Source organism: Balaenoptera physalus (genome assembly GCF_965194825.1).
Source record: "Balaenoptera physalus genome assembly, chromosome: 11".
NCBI classification, from domain to species: domain Eukaryota; kingdom Metazoa; phylum Chordata; class Mammalia; order Artiodactyla; family Balaenopteridae; genus Balaenoptera; species Balaenoptera physalus.
The window spans coordinates 12,115,167-12,131,151 of record NC_138896.1 but is presented as its reverse complement, the minus strand read 5'-3'; the positions used below and the strand labels follow the sequence as shown (position 1 = coordinate 12,131,151).

At 59.0% G+C, this 15,985-nt stretch overlaps 1 protein-coding gene across 9 annotated transcripts in view; it reads right to left on the bottom strand.

The window, feature by feature from the left end:
- The window catches only part of JARID2 (jumonji and AT-rich interaction domain containing 2), a 242,770-nt gene that overhangs the window by 2,783 nt on the left and 224,002 nt on the right, over nucleotides 1-15,985 (bottom strand). For 5 of the 9 annotated variants that reach the window (XM_082415154.1, XM_082415156.1, XM_082415157.1 and 2 more), the window contains 9 exons: nucleotides 13,947-14,039; nucleotides 11,264-11,382; nucleotides 11,106-11,176; nucleotides 10,321-10,435; nucleotides 7,839-7,944; nucleotides 6,734-6,916; nucleotides 6,147-6,277; nucleotides 5,379-5,562; nucleotides 2,362-2,469 (listed from right to left, as the gene is read on the bottom strand). In XM_082415154.1, coding sequence (XP_082271280.1) covers nucleotides 2,362-2,469; nucleotides 5,379-5,562; nucleotides 6,147-6,277; nucleotides 6,734-6,916; nucleotides 7,839-7,944; nucleotides 10,321-10,435; nucleotides 11,106-11,176; nucleotides 11,264-11,382; nucleotides 13,947-14,039 — 1,110 coding nt within the window. Of the gene's footprint in view, nucleotides 1-280; nucleotides 816-2,361; nucleotides 2,470-5,378; nucleotides 5,563-6,146; nucleotides 6,278-6,733; nucleotides 6,917-7,838; nucleotides 7,945-10,320; nucleotides 10,436-11,105; nucleotides 11,177-11,263; nucleotides 11,383-13,946; nucleotides 14,040-15,985 lie in introns of those variants that run through there. The other 4 variants (XR_014251301.1, XM_082415152.1, XM_082415151.1 and 1 more) reach the window with 4 other exon arrangements.

Sequence of the window (15,985 nt, the reverse complement as noted above, 5' to 3'; positions counted from 1 at the left end):
TACATGTGTAACTTTAACACAACTTGCAAGAAACCACGGGGAGGAGTCTTAAAATGGCCCATGTTCTGCCATACACTCCAGAGCACCTGCTGGAGCCAGGGACGGACGGACCAGGAGGACACGGGGACAGGAGGCCACTGCTTCACTCAAGCCTGAGGGTCAGCCTAGTCCGGGCCCAGGCCTGCTCCCAGGCACTGCAAACATCGTTGGGCTACTTAAAGCACTTAGGATACACATGCTAATGAAGAACAAACAGATGAGCTTCATTAAAGCCCAGTTACCTGCAGCTAAAGCCACCTGGGCAGCAGGGGGTCCGAGGAGGCAGCCGCCTGCCTGCACCTGTGTGACCGAACGGCTGGACAGAGGGGTCTGACTGCTGGGCACCGGGGCTCAGACCAGAGCTGTGCTCTCAAAAGCCATTTCTGAGATCCAACCCAGAGCTGGAAATTCCCCAATAAAAAAAAAAAAAAAAAAATACAGTTCAACTCAATAGGGAACTGACTTGTGATTTTCATTTACTAAAACAGACCACTGGCAAAGTAGGAGGCTTACAAAACCTTTTCTCTTCCCTATGCGTGAGAACCAATGATTAAGCTTCAGACCGACAGACCCTACATATGTGATTCTTTTCCAGGATTTTGGTCACATCAAGACACCTAGCTCCAAGATGGGCTGGAGGTGGAAACTAACCCACGTTTTGTCGAGCTTCAGAATCATCTCGAGAAGCCCCAGCGCCGCCGGCTGTACCCTGCGAGTTGCCAGAGATGCTCTGACTCAGACGCGAGGGTTTATTTTTAACCGTGCTCTGACATTTGCTGTTCAAGTGAAGAAGCAGGGAGGGGAAAGTGGTTATTGCCTTCGCTGAACATGCTCTTTGAAAACAAAGAAGATGCAAAGAGATCCGTTTTCAGCTTTCCAATCTTACAATTTAGCCAAAGGCTTCTGATCAGGTCCGACCACAGCCTGAGACCCCACGGGCGCCCCCATCGCCTCCCGGGGCACCCGGCCCGGCCCTGCCCTGCCCTGCCCGGGGCTGCCGTGTGTGATGGCCGGATGAGGCCGCCTTACGTGGGACTGGCCACCCCAGGTTTGGGGGGCAGTGGGGATGGGGGAGCCGGCAGGTTCCACCCTCAGAGAGGGGCTCATGGCCGGACACCACAGGAAGGACGACGCTTCTCTGGAAGAGGGTGGGCCAGGAGGGGCCACGGGGTCCCCAGAGCAGTCTCCCAAGGTGACCCCCCCCCAAAAAGGACTCCGGGTCAGTCAAAGACTAAAAAAGGGCCACGTGTCTCCGGAGCTGCGAGCTTGTACCTGGAAAGGCAATCGCAGAGCAGCCTGGAAGCACGTAAAACACACGTGACGAGACGAGACAGGCTGCTCTGGAAGCGGAGCCCTGGGTGCTCCATGCCGGCTGGAGCAGTGCCCTCCGCATGGGGGCACCTAATGGGCAGCGGAGGCCAGCCAACACAGAAAGCACCTCGCATGGACCTGCCCCTGGGGATGTCTGCGGTTTTCAGAGAGGGCGGAACTGGGATTTATTCAGAAGGTGAAACCATCGGGAGCAAAAAGTGAAAGGCTCCACGTCTGCCGAGGCCCCGGGGTGAGGGCAAGGGCACGGGCACTCTCAGGGCCGCTCCCTCGGGCGCCGCCCGCAGCTCAGAAAGTGGCCGCAGGCTCTGAAGTTCACCACGCGCTGACCCACAGCAGAACCGCTGGCAGCTGCGGGGAGGGACGCCGACACGGGCAGACGGGCACGGCGGTTGGCACTTTGTGTCCCAGAGACCCCACGGGGCCAGGTCCAGGAAGGCTCCTCAGGCCGAGTCCCGGGGCCCCAGGGTCGGGCTACTCTGAGGACACGGAGACCAGATGGACGCAGCCGCGAGGCCCCTGAAGCGGCCCTCGGGCTGGAGGGAAGGGGAGCCCTGGATTGGCCCTGCCAATTTCGGTCTCGGTCTGTCCCGCGCTGTCCCCTCAGGATCTGGGCCCCGACTGGAGGTGATGGCACAGTCCCCTCCAGACAGTGCAGCCACACCCCGAAACCAAACTCCTTATGAACCGAGCCACTGAGGCCAGGAGGGAAAGCAGAGCGGAGCGCGCTGCACACGGGCTCGCTGCGGCACGACAAAGCGCGGCCAAGGACACAGATCTCTGCAGCCTCAGCTGCTGGTTTCTCCAGGCCAGTGGAACTCAAGCCGGACCTGCCCCCTCCCGCATCCTGGCGCAGGGAGCTACCTTCCCACCACGTCAGGCTCCGTCCGGCCAGAAGGCGCCTGGAACCAGGCCGGCTGCACGCGGTCACGACAAGAGCTGTGACACGGACCACGCGGGCAGGGGACCGCTGCCACCCCGCGAGGCACTGACCTCGTCGTAGCGGTACATGAGCTTCAGGCCGCGGCAGGACTTCTGCTTCTCCACGTGGCGCAGGGCGCACTCCAGGCAGAAGACCACGTTCTCATTCTCCTGCACGACCTGCGGGACGAGAGGTACCCGAGGCTGAGGGGACTCGGGGGTGGGGGACAGGGGGGTGTCCCGGGAGCAGTGTGGGAGGCCACCGCCCAGGCCAGGGGCGTCCGTGACCCAGAGACACGGGATACTGACGAGAATACCAACAAGTCACTGGGACCGGGATCGTCCACCAGGAAACAAGTAAGTGACCATCTCTTGAGCTGCACCCAAAGGCCTCGAGGGCCCTCTTGGCTCCTGTGCACTTTCCCGCCAGAGGGTCTGAGCACGGCGGGCTGGTGGACAGGGGCTGAGGGTCCTGAGGGCTCCTGAGACTTCCGGTTCAGAAACTCCCCTGGTACAAAAGGTGCCAGAATGGCCACACCCTGGACACTTCTGCGACAAGGCGTGTTTCTCCTGCTCGTGGGCGGCTCAGTTTGGTCCAGCTGGTTTACACCACCTCGGGAGGCAGCACCTCTGTCCTCCCTCCAGCCAGCACGGTTCCTGATCCTCGCCAGCGAGCCTGAATCTCCGGCCTGCAGCTGCCCTGAGGATGCGCTGGCACCAGGGATGGGCCGAGGCCCCACAGATGCTCAGAGCTGTGTGTGTGTGTGTGTGGGTGGGGCCATCCCTCACCCCAACCCTGACTCCCTGTCCTGGTCTCACTCAGTGTAAACAATGCGAAAATGCTGCCTTGACACACCAGATGCAAGAGCATCACAGGTCTTTTCATAAGGATTCAAGGGAAAGACCTAGGTTTCTTATCTTCATTGTTTCTAAGCAAAGACAAGAAAACAAGCTGGGGACTTCCCCGGTGGCACAGTGGTCGGGAATCTGCCTGCCGGTGCAGGGGACACGGGTTCAGGCCCTGGTCCGGGAAGATCCCACATGCCGCGGAGCAACTAAGCCCGTTCGCCACAACTACTGAAGCCCATGCACCTAGAGTTCCGCAACAAGAGAAGCCACCGCAATGAAAAGCCCGCGCACCGCAACGAATAGTCCCTGCTCACCGCAACTAGAGAAAGCCCGAGCGCAGCAACAGAGACCCAATGCAGCCAAAAATAAATAAAAACTAAATAAATTTATAGAAAAAGAAACAAAAAAAACAAGCTGTAGGAATAAGGAAATGACACTTATTGGCACAAACACATCACCCGGGGCTGAGGACAGGATCAGACATAAATACGAAACAGTGAACAAAAACATATAAACCCCTTAGTACCTAAGCGATGAAAAGCATATATAAATAAAACCTCAATTTTTACCTATGTATTCAGGATATGTGCTTTTTAAAATAACATTCTGGCTAAGAAATCCTGGTGACAACTCTCAGGGTACAGCTTTCGGAGGGACAGCATAAAAATGAGCCCACACCCTGCTGTTTTTTGCGCCCACGGGAAGGGACCAGGGCCACATGAGGTCACAACAGTCACCCAGACTCATGGGAAATACACGATGATTGTTTCCCACGAGAATAACTCCATTCTAATGCAAGAGGAACGAACACAGAACTATGCGGCTTTTATGAGCGACGTTCACAAAACATTTTTAAGATCTGGGGAAATTCTTATGACTTGTTTGTTTTAAAGACAGCATGGTTCTTGATTGTATCCTTTAAAAAGCCTCTGGGAAAAGAAAGCTAGATAGAAGAAAATATGTAAAGTGGGATGCGTGGTTGTTATGGACTGAATTATTACCCCTTCCCCAAATTCAGACATTGAAGTCCTAATCCTCAGTAACTCCGGAGGTGACTTATTTGGAGAGAGAGCCTTCAAAGACATAATCAGGGAAACTGAGGTCGTAAGGGTGGGTTCTAGTCCAATATGACTTACGTCCTTTTAACAACAAGAGATTAACACACACAAGCACACAGAGGAAAGGCCCTGTGAGGCCACAGGGAAAAGCGACCATCTACGATCCAAGGAGAGGCCTCAGAGGAAGCCAACCCTGGTGACACCTTGATCTTGGACTTCCAGCCTCTAGAACTATGAAAAAAGGGACTTCGTTGCTTGAGGCAGCAGTCGGTGGTGCTCTGATACGGCAGCCCTAGCCAACTATTACAGTATTCCTCCCATTATTTCTCAGTGCTCTGACGTCTCACGTGTGACAAAGGGCATCTGGCTCAGCGGGAGTGGCCACGTAGTCCCCTCTTCTCTGCCGGGCGGCCAGAGGGGTGCCGGGGACGCAGGGCGAGGGGGTGAGACAGCATCACAGTCACGCGGCACATGGCCAGGAGGCCCAGAGTCAGACCTGGGACGCCCTTGCCGCTCTGGGCCTCGGTGGCCACGTGGGGCCGGTGGGGATGCACGAGTGGGACATCGCGCCGGGCGTGGGGCGGGCACTTACTACCTACGCTTCTCTCTCGGGAGGGGGATTCTGCACAGGCACAGGCAGGGAGAGGGCAATGGCACCGGCTGAGGCCACAGCAGCGGGGGGCGTTCCTGCGTCTACAGAGACCTGTGTCAGCGCAGCTGCCCACGGGAGGCGAGAGGCGGGTCTGCACCATCCAGCTGGCCGTCCAGCAAGGCTTGTGGATGGGGTCCCCTCTGGCCGGGGATGGGGTCGGCATGGGGACGCTAAGGATATAACATAGCCCCAGGCTGGGCTGGATCAGCCCCTCAAGGAGGCTGCAGGAGCGACCAAGAAAGAAGGCAGACGGGCTGGACTGCAGCAGCTCAGGGGGCTGCCTTCCAGCCAGGACCAGACACAGGGAGGCTGGAGATAGGAGGTGCTGCTTCAACCAGACAGATTTCAGAGTCCACAGGGCAACAAGATCAGTCACATGGCTGAAGAGAAGCTAAAAGAGACACAGAAAGAGACGGGGCCCCCACGTCTCCGCAGGGCAGCTGCATGAGGGAGGGTGGGCAGGGGCCAGAGAAGGCAGAGCCGGGGGCCAGGGGGACGGAGCGGCGGCCCCGAGGCAGGCGGGGGCTCACCATGGACAGGTAGCACAGGTGCTGACAGATCTGACACCGCCTCTCCGAGGTCTCCAGCTGCAGCCACTTCCGAGGCTTCTTCTTCCCGTCGGGCGCCGCACTGCTGCCCTCGTGGCTGCCGTAGCGGGCGGAGGAGTGGAGGCCGGCCTCGAACAGCTGCCGCCGCTGCCGCAGCTCCGTGTCCCTGTCCAGACACACGAGGCTCAGGGCGCCGCGCGGCTGGGCCGTGGGACCTCGGGGCCCAGCCCCCCCACCTGGGGCCTGCGAAGGCCAGACTACCCCCAAGGGCTCTCGGATGGCCGGACCCTGCCTGCGGTGAACCCGGGGCAAAGCACCCAGTGCCAGCCGGGGTGCCCCCGCGCCCGGGCCAAGGACGGATGTGACAAACTATCTGCCGACGTCGGAATCAGAGGGTCAACAAGCGCGTGAAGATCGTGTGCTGTCCACCAGCTCCGCTGAGCCTCTGCAGGTCACGTGGGAAGCCAGGCCAACGGTCCCTTCAATTCCTGCCCTGTCTGTTCCTTCCCAGGGCCCTTCCTTGCTCGTGAGGGGCACCGAGGACCCGTGAGGCCAGGGGCTCAGGAGCCGCCTCCTGTCCGTTTCCACAAAGAGGGTCCACCTCCTGCAGCATCGGCACCCCGAAGTCTTCGCCCGCTGGCCAAGCCCCAGGCAGGCCCTGCAGCTCCGAGCCAGTGGCTGGCGGTTTCCCACAGAGGACGGGCCGCACCCCCATCCCGCCCGGCCTGGGCCCCGGGGGTCCTGTGTTACCTGAGCTCGTCCAGAAGGGCTGAGATGGTACTGAGAGTGGGACCGTTTTCCTTTTTCGCTTCCGCTTGTGCGATCTGGTAGAGTAACTTCTCCATGGAGAACGGCTTAGCTATGTGGCGACGCTTCATCTCCTGCAAGGGGCAGTCACGTCCCTTTAGGGCAGATTTTCAATGCTAGGCAGCTGTCAAGGGCTTTCTTTACTGGGGAGGGGTCGCTATCCGAATTTTCAAATGTTGAATTCCATCTGGATTCAAAGCAATTGAAAACTGTACGACAATCGTGTCTCCCTGGAGAAAGACACCAGGCACCAGGTACTCGTGGCTCCGCCAGCCGAGGACAGTGTTTGCCTTACACACCTTCAGTACTGACCTCCCAGTACCGACCTCCCAGTACTGACCGACCTCCCAGTACCGCAGTGGGTCAGTAACAGAGCTCGACGACTTTCACGATATAGTCAACCTCTAACAGCTCTCCCTCCCTAAAAAAAACTCTCAGCCAACTCAGGTTTCCAAGAGTCACTTTGAAATTAAACATTATCTACACATAGACACACGCACAGGGACGCGTGCCAAGGGCCGCCTGCCTACCTTGGCTGTCTCGAAGCCCATACTCGTCCACTGGGTGGTGGCGAAGTGCACGGTCTCAGAGACGCTGTAGCCGCAACACACTTTGGACACAAAGGATCCCGGGAAGCAGACGACGAACTGGCCGCTCTGCTGCACTGTCCTGTGCACCTCGATCCCCTCCCTGCACAGCACCTCCGGGGAGATCTGTGGAGACCAGGGCTGAGCCGCACGGCCGCCAAGGGCCGCCCTCCCGGGTGCCTCCCTCCCACCGGCCAGAGCTCTTTCCGCGACAGCCTGCCGGCACACCTGCCCTCCAGACGGGGCATCGGGACCTAAGCCTGCTCCCGACACAGATCACGTTTTGTAGGAAAGACGTTTCCTTTCTCCTTTAGAAAATAAAGAGACGTAACTCCTAAACAAAGGAGGAGGAAGTTCTAAACTGATACAGGCCCAAGAGTGACGACGATTCAGGCAAAGGCGTGGCCGCTGTGAGCGCCCCGTGTCCCCACGGGCACTGCCCGGGTTGGACCGGGATTCGTGTGCACAGCACGGGGGCTGCGGGCCCCCCGGAGGGGCTGCTGCTCACCTTCTCCGAGCCAAACCCAGAGTGAGGCGGGCCCAGGAGCGAAAGGAGACCCAGGCAGGGTCAGCGGAGGCCAGAAAAGCCTTGAGCTCAGGTTGTCAGAACACAATTCTAGGCTGAAGAGGTTCCCGGCAGCTCAGCAGGCTCACGACTGTCTGAAGATAGGGTGAGCAGCCGCTGTGCTCAGCCCTGAGTGACCCTGACCAGAGGCCCAGGTGGCCCAGTCGTCCAGCTGCCCAGCCCACCCCAGTCGCCATTTACAAGAAAACAAAAAACAAAAAACCACCAGGCCCGGAAACAGAGTCAAAGGTCCCCACGTGCGTGAGCCCCGTGTCCTGGGCCATCAATCAGAGGAACGCACTTTAGTTTGCTTTTCATAAGAGAGAACATTTTGCTTATGCTGGATCCCTGGAGGATTTATTTTTCATTGTCCTCTTTACCTGCGAGGGGCAGGTCGACAAAGAGGGTGAGCTAATAAAACAACTGCGTCGGCCACGCCACCTGACACAACCCCAGTCTCCACCACCGTCTTGGCCCCCGTACCATGACGTTGCTCTCGAGCATCTGCAGGCCGGGGGTGCCATTGGCTTGCAGCAGGGTGTGCACCACGTCCTCGAGCTTGTTCTCCTCCTCAGCAGGAATGCAATACCTGGGTGGTTTGAAATCAGGGCAGAAGGAGTTGACAAGGACCCTCTGCCTGGGAGCCCGTCCTCCACGCTCCCTCAGAGATGAGCAAACAGCAGCCTGGAAACTGGCCCTGGGCGCAGGAGGGGAGGTGGGCGCGCTCGTAGGCGTCCCCAGGGTCTCCTCCCAGGGCAACTCTGCCGCTTCTGCCCTGTGGCCAGACTGCAGCCACTCCAGCAGACAAACATGCATCTTTTATGCAGATCTGACCTATGCGTGAGCCAAAAAGGCTTCAAACCAAAAGCAGATGTTTAAAAGCCCCTATAAATCAGATCCAGACATATCTGCACACTCAACAGCCTCTCGTGAGCCTCCCAAGCTGCGACTTATCGCTGGGCTGGCACCTGACACTTTTCTGTTGCAGACAGAGGACGCTGCAGGACTAGGATTCGGTGTACACAAGAGACGCGCAGGACAACCAACCCCACCAGGGCCTGCGTCAGGGGAAGGGAGCGGCTGCACAGGGGCTGGGGCTCAGACAACATGGACCCCGCTGGCTGGAGCCAAGGAGCCCGGGAAGATGGTGGGGGAAAACACGGCCCGAACTCAACCAGAAGGACCTTGGACCCTCAGTGTGATCCCAGGGAGCAGGAGAATGGGAATTGCCACTTGTGTCCCAGGAGGACCCAGCAGGGACACACCTGCCACCTACAACTCCTGAGATCCTAGTGCCGGTGGTCAGCACGCAAGGCAGGCACGTGCAGCCTCCTCAAGGCCCCTCCTCTGGGACCTCCCAGCCCCACAGTCCACAGGCTTCAGTGGGACATCTGAACCCCTGGAGCCGTGTGACAGGTCTTCAGGCTGCCCAGGCCTGGTGGGGAGGGCACGCACCTGTGATGAATCCATCCCTGGAGGTGAGGGATCAAGTCCTGACTTCTGCTGAGTGAGAGGAGGCACTCACCACATCCAAAAGGCTCTTTTCTTTTCAGCGCTTGTTATTTCAATGCCAACATATTCTGTTACGGATTTGTGATTTAAACCCAGGGTTTCTAACCTCAATCACATGTTTTAAGAAAAACCACACACCATGAAGTTCTCTGATCCTATCCGGCCGCCTCTCTCCTCCCCATCAGTGAGGTTCCAGGGATTAGTCTTCACACAGCCCACAGAACCTCGCGTTTCCCTGCCTTTCACTCAACGGCCAAGCAGAACAACGACCACCGGGGCCACGAACTTTCACCCCATCACCCTGCGGGGTGTGGGCCACGTCACTCCACTTTCCGACGAGGAACCAGGGTCCGGTGGGCCCGTCACAGGCCTGCGTGGGACCCTGTGACTCTCAACTCAGCCCGGCCGGCGCTGCCCGGCAGCGTCTCCGTGGGGAACGGCGCTGAGGGCTCAGTGGCTCCTGGAGGAGGGCCCGCACACCCCCAGCGTCCACGCACCGGCTGCCCTGCGCGGGACCGTCCGGCTGTCCACCCGCAGCTCTGCCCGAGACCCCAGCCCCACCGCAGAAGATCTCGCACAGGGCCTGCCCGCCTCTACACCAACCGCCACTCGCCCCGACGCAGCCGGAAGGCAGGGCGAGTCGTGATGGCCAGACTGCTGCCGACACTGGCTCCTTGGAGGGAGTACATTAGTTCTAAGACTTTGTTTGTTTTAATAAACGATGCTAATCACCCCATTAGGACCATAAACCCAGTTAGTGTGGGATGGATGCGGTGCCGGCAGCCCGAGAGACGACAAGACATCTGATTATTTGCAGTGATTTCCCATCTGCCGTCGTAAACAAAGGAGCTGAAGAGCCAGCTCGGATCAGGGCTGGTGAGCCTGACGGTTAAGGATCACGCCTGGGAACTGGGCAGAAGGCTTCCTGGGAAACAGACAAACTCGTGCACCTCCCACGGCAGGAACTCCACTTCCAGTAAGACCTACTCTCTCTGCAGTCGGTGGACTGGGAGACACCGGCCGCGAAGAGAGGCTGAAAACCACCACTCACGCGAGGCCACGGAGAGAACAGTTCACACCGCGCGAGGCGGTGGCTGACAAGACGGGCGCCACTCCCGGCCGGCTTCCTGCCGCGCTCTCACTGTTTCTGACCCTGCTATGAAGCGAACTCTTGGAAATCAACAACCACCAGGGGAAAACCTCACAGAAGAAAAGCCCCTTGTCAGCAGGCAACTGAGAAAAGGAAAATGGCCAATAAGCCTAAGAACAGATGCTCAACCTTGCTCATCACCTGAGCAAATTAAAATATTCTCCAGCAGCTCGACTTCCAGCACAGCTCCCCAGGCTGATATGACAGGGAACACGGGACAAACTCGCAAAGTCAGTCCTCCAAGGCTGCCAGCCATCAGTGAGTGCGAGGTGGCATCAGGAGGCCTGGGGACAGTGTACTCACCAAATGCAGTCAGCACCAGTGTGTAAGTAGTCAATGTAGGGAAGGTGGTTTTGGTCTCGAGACCAGCATGAGGTAGAAAAGACCATGCCAATATTTAGCCAGGGAATTGTCACTCCTAGAACAAAGGGGACAGGGCAGGATGAAGACCAATGTCTCAGGGTGACAGCAAGAGAAATTGCATCTTCTCCCCAAACAAGAAAAAAGGAAGAAATGGGATTCAAAACCAGACAAAACCCAGTGAGAAGAAGGGACTTGCTCTTTCCTGCTTCTTATACAGAAACCAAGATCACATGACACTGTTACAAAACAGTAGTGGAAGAACATCTTAACTAGTGACTTAAGGCAGGAAGCAAGATGCCCAAGGAACACGACCACGACTGTTGTTGACTGGCCCCCAGCCAGGAAGCAGGGCCCCTTTGTTCAGGGTAACCCCTCCCCCGCAGCGTGGGGGTCACCCACGCCAGTCACCTTCTCCAGGGGCCCCTTCTTCCCACAACACCCAAGACAACTGGTTTCTCTCCCGGCTGTGAGGCAGTAGCCCCACGGAGTCGGAACGTTCGCTCTGAAATTGGCCAAGGCGGAAAGCTGGCCATTACGCATCTGCCCAGCTTCTAGATCTGCGATTTGGTTGACCTTTCCGCATTTTTACTGACTTCAGTCATGATGCGAACCCCTCTCTCTTCTCTAACAATCCCAGTTCTCTCTACGCGCCGGGCGCCGCAGTCCCCTCCCCTCCAGCTCTCGACGGGGCGAGCTGGGTCCACAGCCGCCCAAGGCAGGCTTACCAGGCACAGCACCAAGGTGACGCAGGATGGAGCCCGTGTTGTTGGGGAGGACGGTGAGGTTCCATCCGTGTCTGCAGAGGGAAGCACAGGGGCGTCACGGACGGGCGCGGGGGGCACCGTCCAGGCCCCAGGACACGGGCAGGAGCGTCCGACGTTACCTTGAAAACGGTTCTGATTTTCCCACCGGGAAGCCGCTGCCATGGGTGTTGGTGTCCACCTTGCCGCAGTGCACGGCCACGTGGCAGTCCTTCTCCTCCACGAGCCTCCAGTACTCTTGCTGCGGGGAGAGGGAGGGCCGTCAGCACTGCCTTGCTGCCCGCGGCCGCAGGGCCCAGCTCAACTCGACGCCGCGAGGCGAAGGGACTATCTTCGTCCTGAACGACGGCCACTAGGGAGCAGGGGGACAGGGCCGCAGACAGACGACCGCACGCCCACGGTCACGGCAGCCACGTCCGTAGTGGACGGATGGATAAACACAAGGTACAACGTCCACGGAATACGAGTCAGCCTCAAATCAGAGGGCAACTCTGACACGCGCGACGACACGGATGAACCTTGAGGACTTCACGCTAAGTGGAATAAGCCAGTCTCAGAAGGACAAATGTCGTGATGCCACTCCCGTGAGGCACTCGGGACAGTCCAAGTCGGAGGGAAAGGAGAGCGGCGGTGTCACGGGCTGCGCGGAGGGAGGACGGGGGCTCGGTGTTTAATAGGAACCGACTTTCAGTTTGGGAAGATGGAAAGGTTCTGGAAATGGATGGTGGTGACGGTCACACAACAACGTGAATGGACTTCAGTGCCACTGAACTGCACTTAAAAATGGCTAAAATGGTAAATGTTACACATATTTTACCACAATTAAAAATCATTTATACGAAAGGGAGGGAGAAAGCGATAACAGCAACGGGGCTGAAGACGTGTGGCCACCGTCCGTAGGTGTCATGACCACAGCCCCGGGCAGGCGTCTCAGCAGACACGCACACGCCCAGTGAGCGGGCTGCACGTGAGGGTCGGACCCCCAGGCTGTGACCCAAGCCAGCGAAACAGATGGGGGAGGGGTGGGCATGACCTGAACGCCTGCGGGGCAAGAGGGGGTCGGGATGGGTTTTGCTAACGGGTGAGAGGGGTTCAGTTTCCCCCCTCACTGTGTCTTCACTCATCATCCCAGAAGCACAGCATCACCCGCCCCTGCTTCCTGGAACCCCACTTAAAGGAGGAAGCCTCACCCACGAGCCCCCCGTGTTGGCCACCGCCCCGCCGTGTGGCTTCTGCAACGAGACCAGCCCGGGGGCGGCCAGACGCCCCGCGTCAAGAAGGAAGTCGACAGCATTAAATGCCCGGGTTCCTCAAACAGACGTCCTCGCAGGCAGGGGATGACGGAGCAGCAGTCTGTCTGAGGGGACGGGTTCGGGCCAGTCCTGCCTAGACTCACACCAACCTCTGCTGGGTGAAAGAGGCGGGGGAGGAAGGGGGCCGTCCGCTACGGGGGGGCCACTCGGGCTGGTGACACCGGCCAAGGAGAGGGCCCAGCCTCTTTGCAGGATCTAGAAGTCAGCCAGACTTAAAGTGTGGAGTTGAGCAAATCTTCCCTTTGTGTTTAGATATTATACAACTATTAAAGCAAAACCTGGGCTTCCAGAGAATTAATTCCTGAGTAGGAAGCGACGCACAGTGACAACCCTAACCTTAGGGGACTCCCGACCAGGACCTGTGCTGTGAAGCAAAGGCCTCTTTTTCCAGCTCCGACGATCAGCCCCAGAGTCGCGTTCCTTTCCTCTGACGTTTCTCCCACAAATGGCACAGGCACTCGGGAAGCAACTGTGACGGCCACGTGTCCCAGAATCAGGGCCCCGCTGGCATCGCGGTAGATGGAACATGGCTTTGGCAGGGCCAAAGGTCAGGCCACTGTGTGGTGTTCACAGATACCGCCCAGGGTACAGACCCGGGGCCTAAAAGGAATGACGGTGATGCCAAAATCAAACACGGAATTCACCAACCTGGGAGACCAGGCCTGAGCACCAGGGCGGGACCTCCTGGGCTTCTGACGGCTACCATCAGAGGTGGGGTCCCACGCAGCACAGATGCAGGGGACCAGGCGTCCTGGTGACCCAGACTGTCCTGGAAGTCCCACTCCTGGGAAACCCGATCAAATCAGGGCCCGGGTGCCCTGGTGGTCGGCATGGTTTTACCGAGAGGAAGAAGCACATATCTTTGAAGAAAAAGACGTGCTCTGAAACCAGCTGTTCACCAAAAGCCGGGCTGTGGTCCGCAACACCTCACGCTCCGCCATCAGCCGCCCTGAACCAGCGAGGGAAGTCGGACCTCTCCCTGGACAGGCCCACCTACGTCAGCATCCGGGAGCCCCCGGCGGCTCGGCTGGGTGTTGCCCTGGGTGCCGACCCCCGGCCGCGCCTCACGCCGAACCCCCGCTCGCTGGCCTGGGCGCAGACGCGCTTGCACCTCTCCAACCCCATGCAACTCAGAAGCACAAAACTGGCAACCTGCCAACCCCATTAAATGAAAAACAGGAGAGAGGAAAAAGCACAACTGTGGTTTCAAGGGATTCCAAACATTCTCTTGCGTAACAGGCACCCTGAGGACGGGCCTCAGCTCCAGGGGAGTCAGGTCGAAGCTGGGGCGGCTCGCTCTCTCCATTACACCTTTGCTACCCCTGCACAAGCTGGGACCAACACGAGCTGAAACTTCTGGCCACCCCCAGAGCCCAGACGATGGGCTGAGCGCTCACGACCCCTCCGCGCGCCCCCCCCCGCCCCAGGAGGCCCAGGGGCTCCATCCCTGGCTCCGGGTGGAACGGGGGCCGGGACCGCCCAGCTCACGCACCTCGATTTCAGCTGGTGCGGGCTCCTTGCTGAAGCACATGTTCATGATATTTCTTGCTGTTCGGTAAAAAGTCGTTAAAGAAACAGACCTTCCCTGAAAAGAAAACAAAAACAAGAGTCAAGCGTAAGGAACAAAGCAGAGCCAGGACCCCAAAGCAGGCCACCTCGTCATGGGCCCCTGTGTGACGCGTCCCTGTGACCGGGGGCCGGGCCACGTCTTGAGTTGACACGAGCAGAGGTGGTGGAAAAACACTCCCCGAGAAAGACCCTCGGTGCCAACAAAGGAGGTGGAAGACCCCTGGCCATCCAGCGCTGGGCCAGACCCCCGGCAGCCAGCAGAACGGGGTCCCACAGGAGCCTCGGGTGCGATGCCGAGGTGCCCTGCTTCAAAGCTGCTTTCACTCCCTGGAGCAACGAGTGCAGTGTGGCAAGAGGCGGGGCTCCTCCGGTTGCCCCACGTGAGGGCAGGAGAAAGGCTGTGGCCAGGGGGAAACCAACAGCATCAAGACAGACACCGGCCACACCTCGGGACCGGGGACCCCGGGAAAGAAACTTGGGTGACGCCTACACCCACCCTGAGGGTCCTCACGTGAGAACCAGCCAGATGGGCAGCCTGGCCTCGTAGATGTGCAGGGGACAGAGGGATGCGGCCCTTCTCTCGCCACAGAGCCACTCCCTGTCCCCCACGCCTCCCTGGGACAGCACGCAGGCTCTTCAGATTATCCAATGTCCCCACCCCACCCCTGCACACCACCCCTTCCTGGGAATGTTAACAAGGACAAGCTCACTGGGATGACACGTGGCATCACGGATATGCTTGGTTCTAAAGGCAAGCCCTCCACTCCTCCCTGACCAGGCATGCTCACCCCTTGACTGTGGAAGTACTTACTGAGCACCTACTGTGTACAGGCCTAGTTCTAAGGGCTGCAGATAGAGCAGTGCTCAAAGCAGACAACGTCCCTGGCCTCGGGGCGTCCTGGGGAACTCTGGCTCACACAAAACAGCTGGGAGGTGGCACTGAGCGCGATGAACCAGAAGCAGAGGGGCAGGGCTGCAAGGCAGGTGGTCAGGGAGGGTCCCCATAACGAGGCGGTGCTGGAGCATCCCCGTGAACAGAGCTGCAGGTCTAGGAAGGGGGCAGACCCTCCTTGCCTTTGGAAGGGCAGTCAGAGCAGTGAGCTCGCAGACCCTGCCCTGTGCTTTTGCTCTTCAGCTCTGTAAAGAGGGTTCTACCTACAAGAGAAACTGCTGTACAAGTCCAAACTTCTCCTGACCTGCCATTCGTTACAAAATAAAATCCTAACTGCTAGGAGGGACCTGATTTTGTGTCAGCTAAAGCAGGGTGCCTGTAATTCAAGACGATGACACCCAGCACACAACAGTCAATGCCCCCAGGTGCTGAGGGGGCTCAGAACCTGGAGCCTCGCGCTGCCGGCCCCTCGGCGCACAGAGGTGCCATGGAGCACCGTCACGGCCACCAGACTGCAGCCACAGCTGAGGAGACCCAACCCTGGCTGGGTCCAGTAACAGGAAAAGCTCTAGGCAAGCAGGCATCTCTCCCCAGAAAGCAGGGCAGGACTCAAGCCTAGGAGAGAATGAGAAGCGAGGCAGAGGGTGGCCAGAGGTGCGACCTCAGAGTGGGGACTCAAAGGGAACAGGCCAAACTCAGGGCAGAACCGCAGATGCCCGACGCGTCCGCAGACCACGGACAGGCTCGTGCGGTGGGAGCGTGACCACCGAGGCCTCCACGGGGCCCCTCCCCCGAGCCTACGGAGCAGATCGCTGCCGGAGCGGCGCAGGGGCAGCGCCCAGTCTGTGCCCCCTGCCAGCCCGGGTCCCCACCGCCCTGTGGACACGGAGCCGGGCCGCCAAGTGGGAAGACACCAGGACGCCACTGCGCGCCCCCGAGGAGGGAGCCTCCTCGGAATGGCTGGGCGGTTACGGGATGCGGCAGAAGCAGGGCGCCTCCCCTCCCCCTCCCCAGGAGACCCGCGATGGCGGACACAAAGGAGCCGGCAGAGCCGAGCTGGGCAGGCTGGG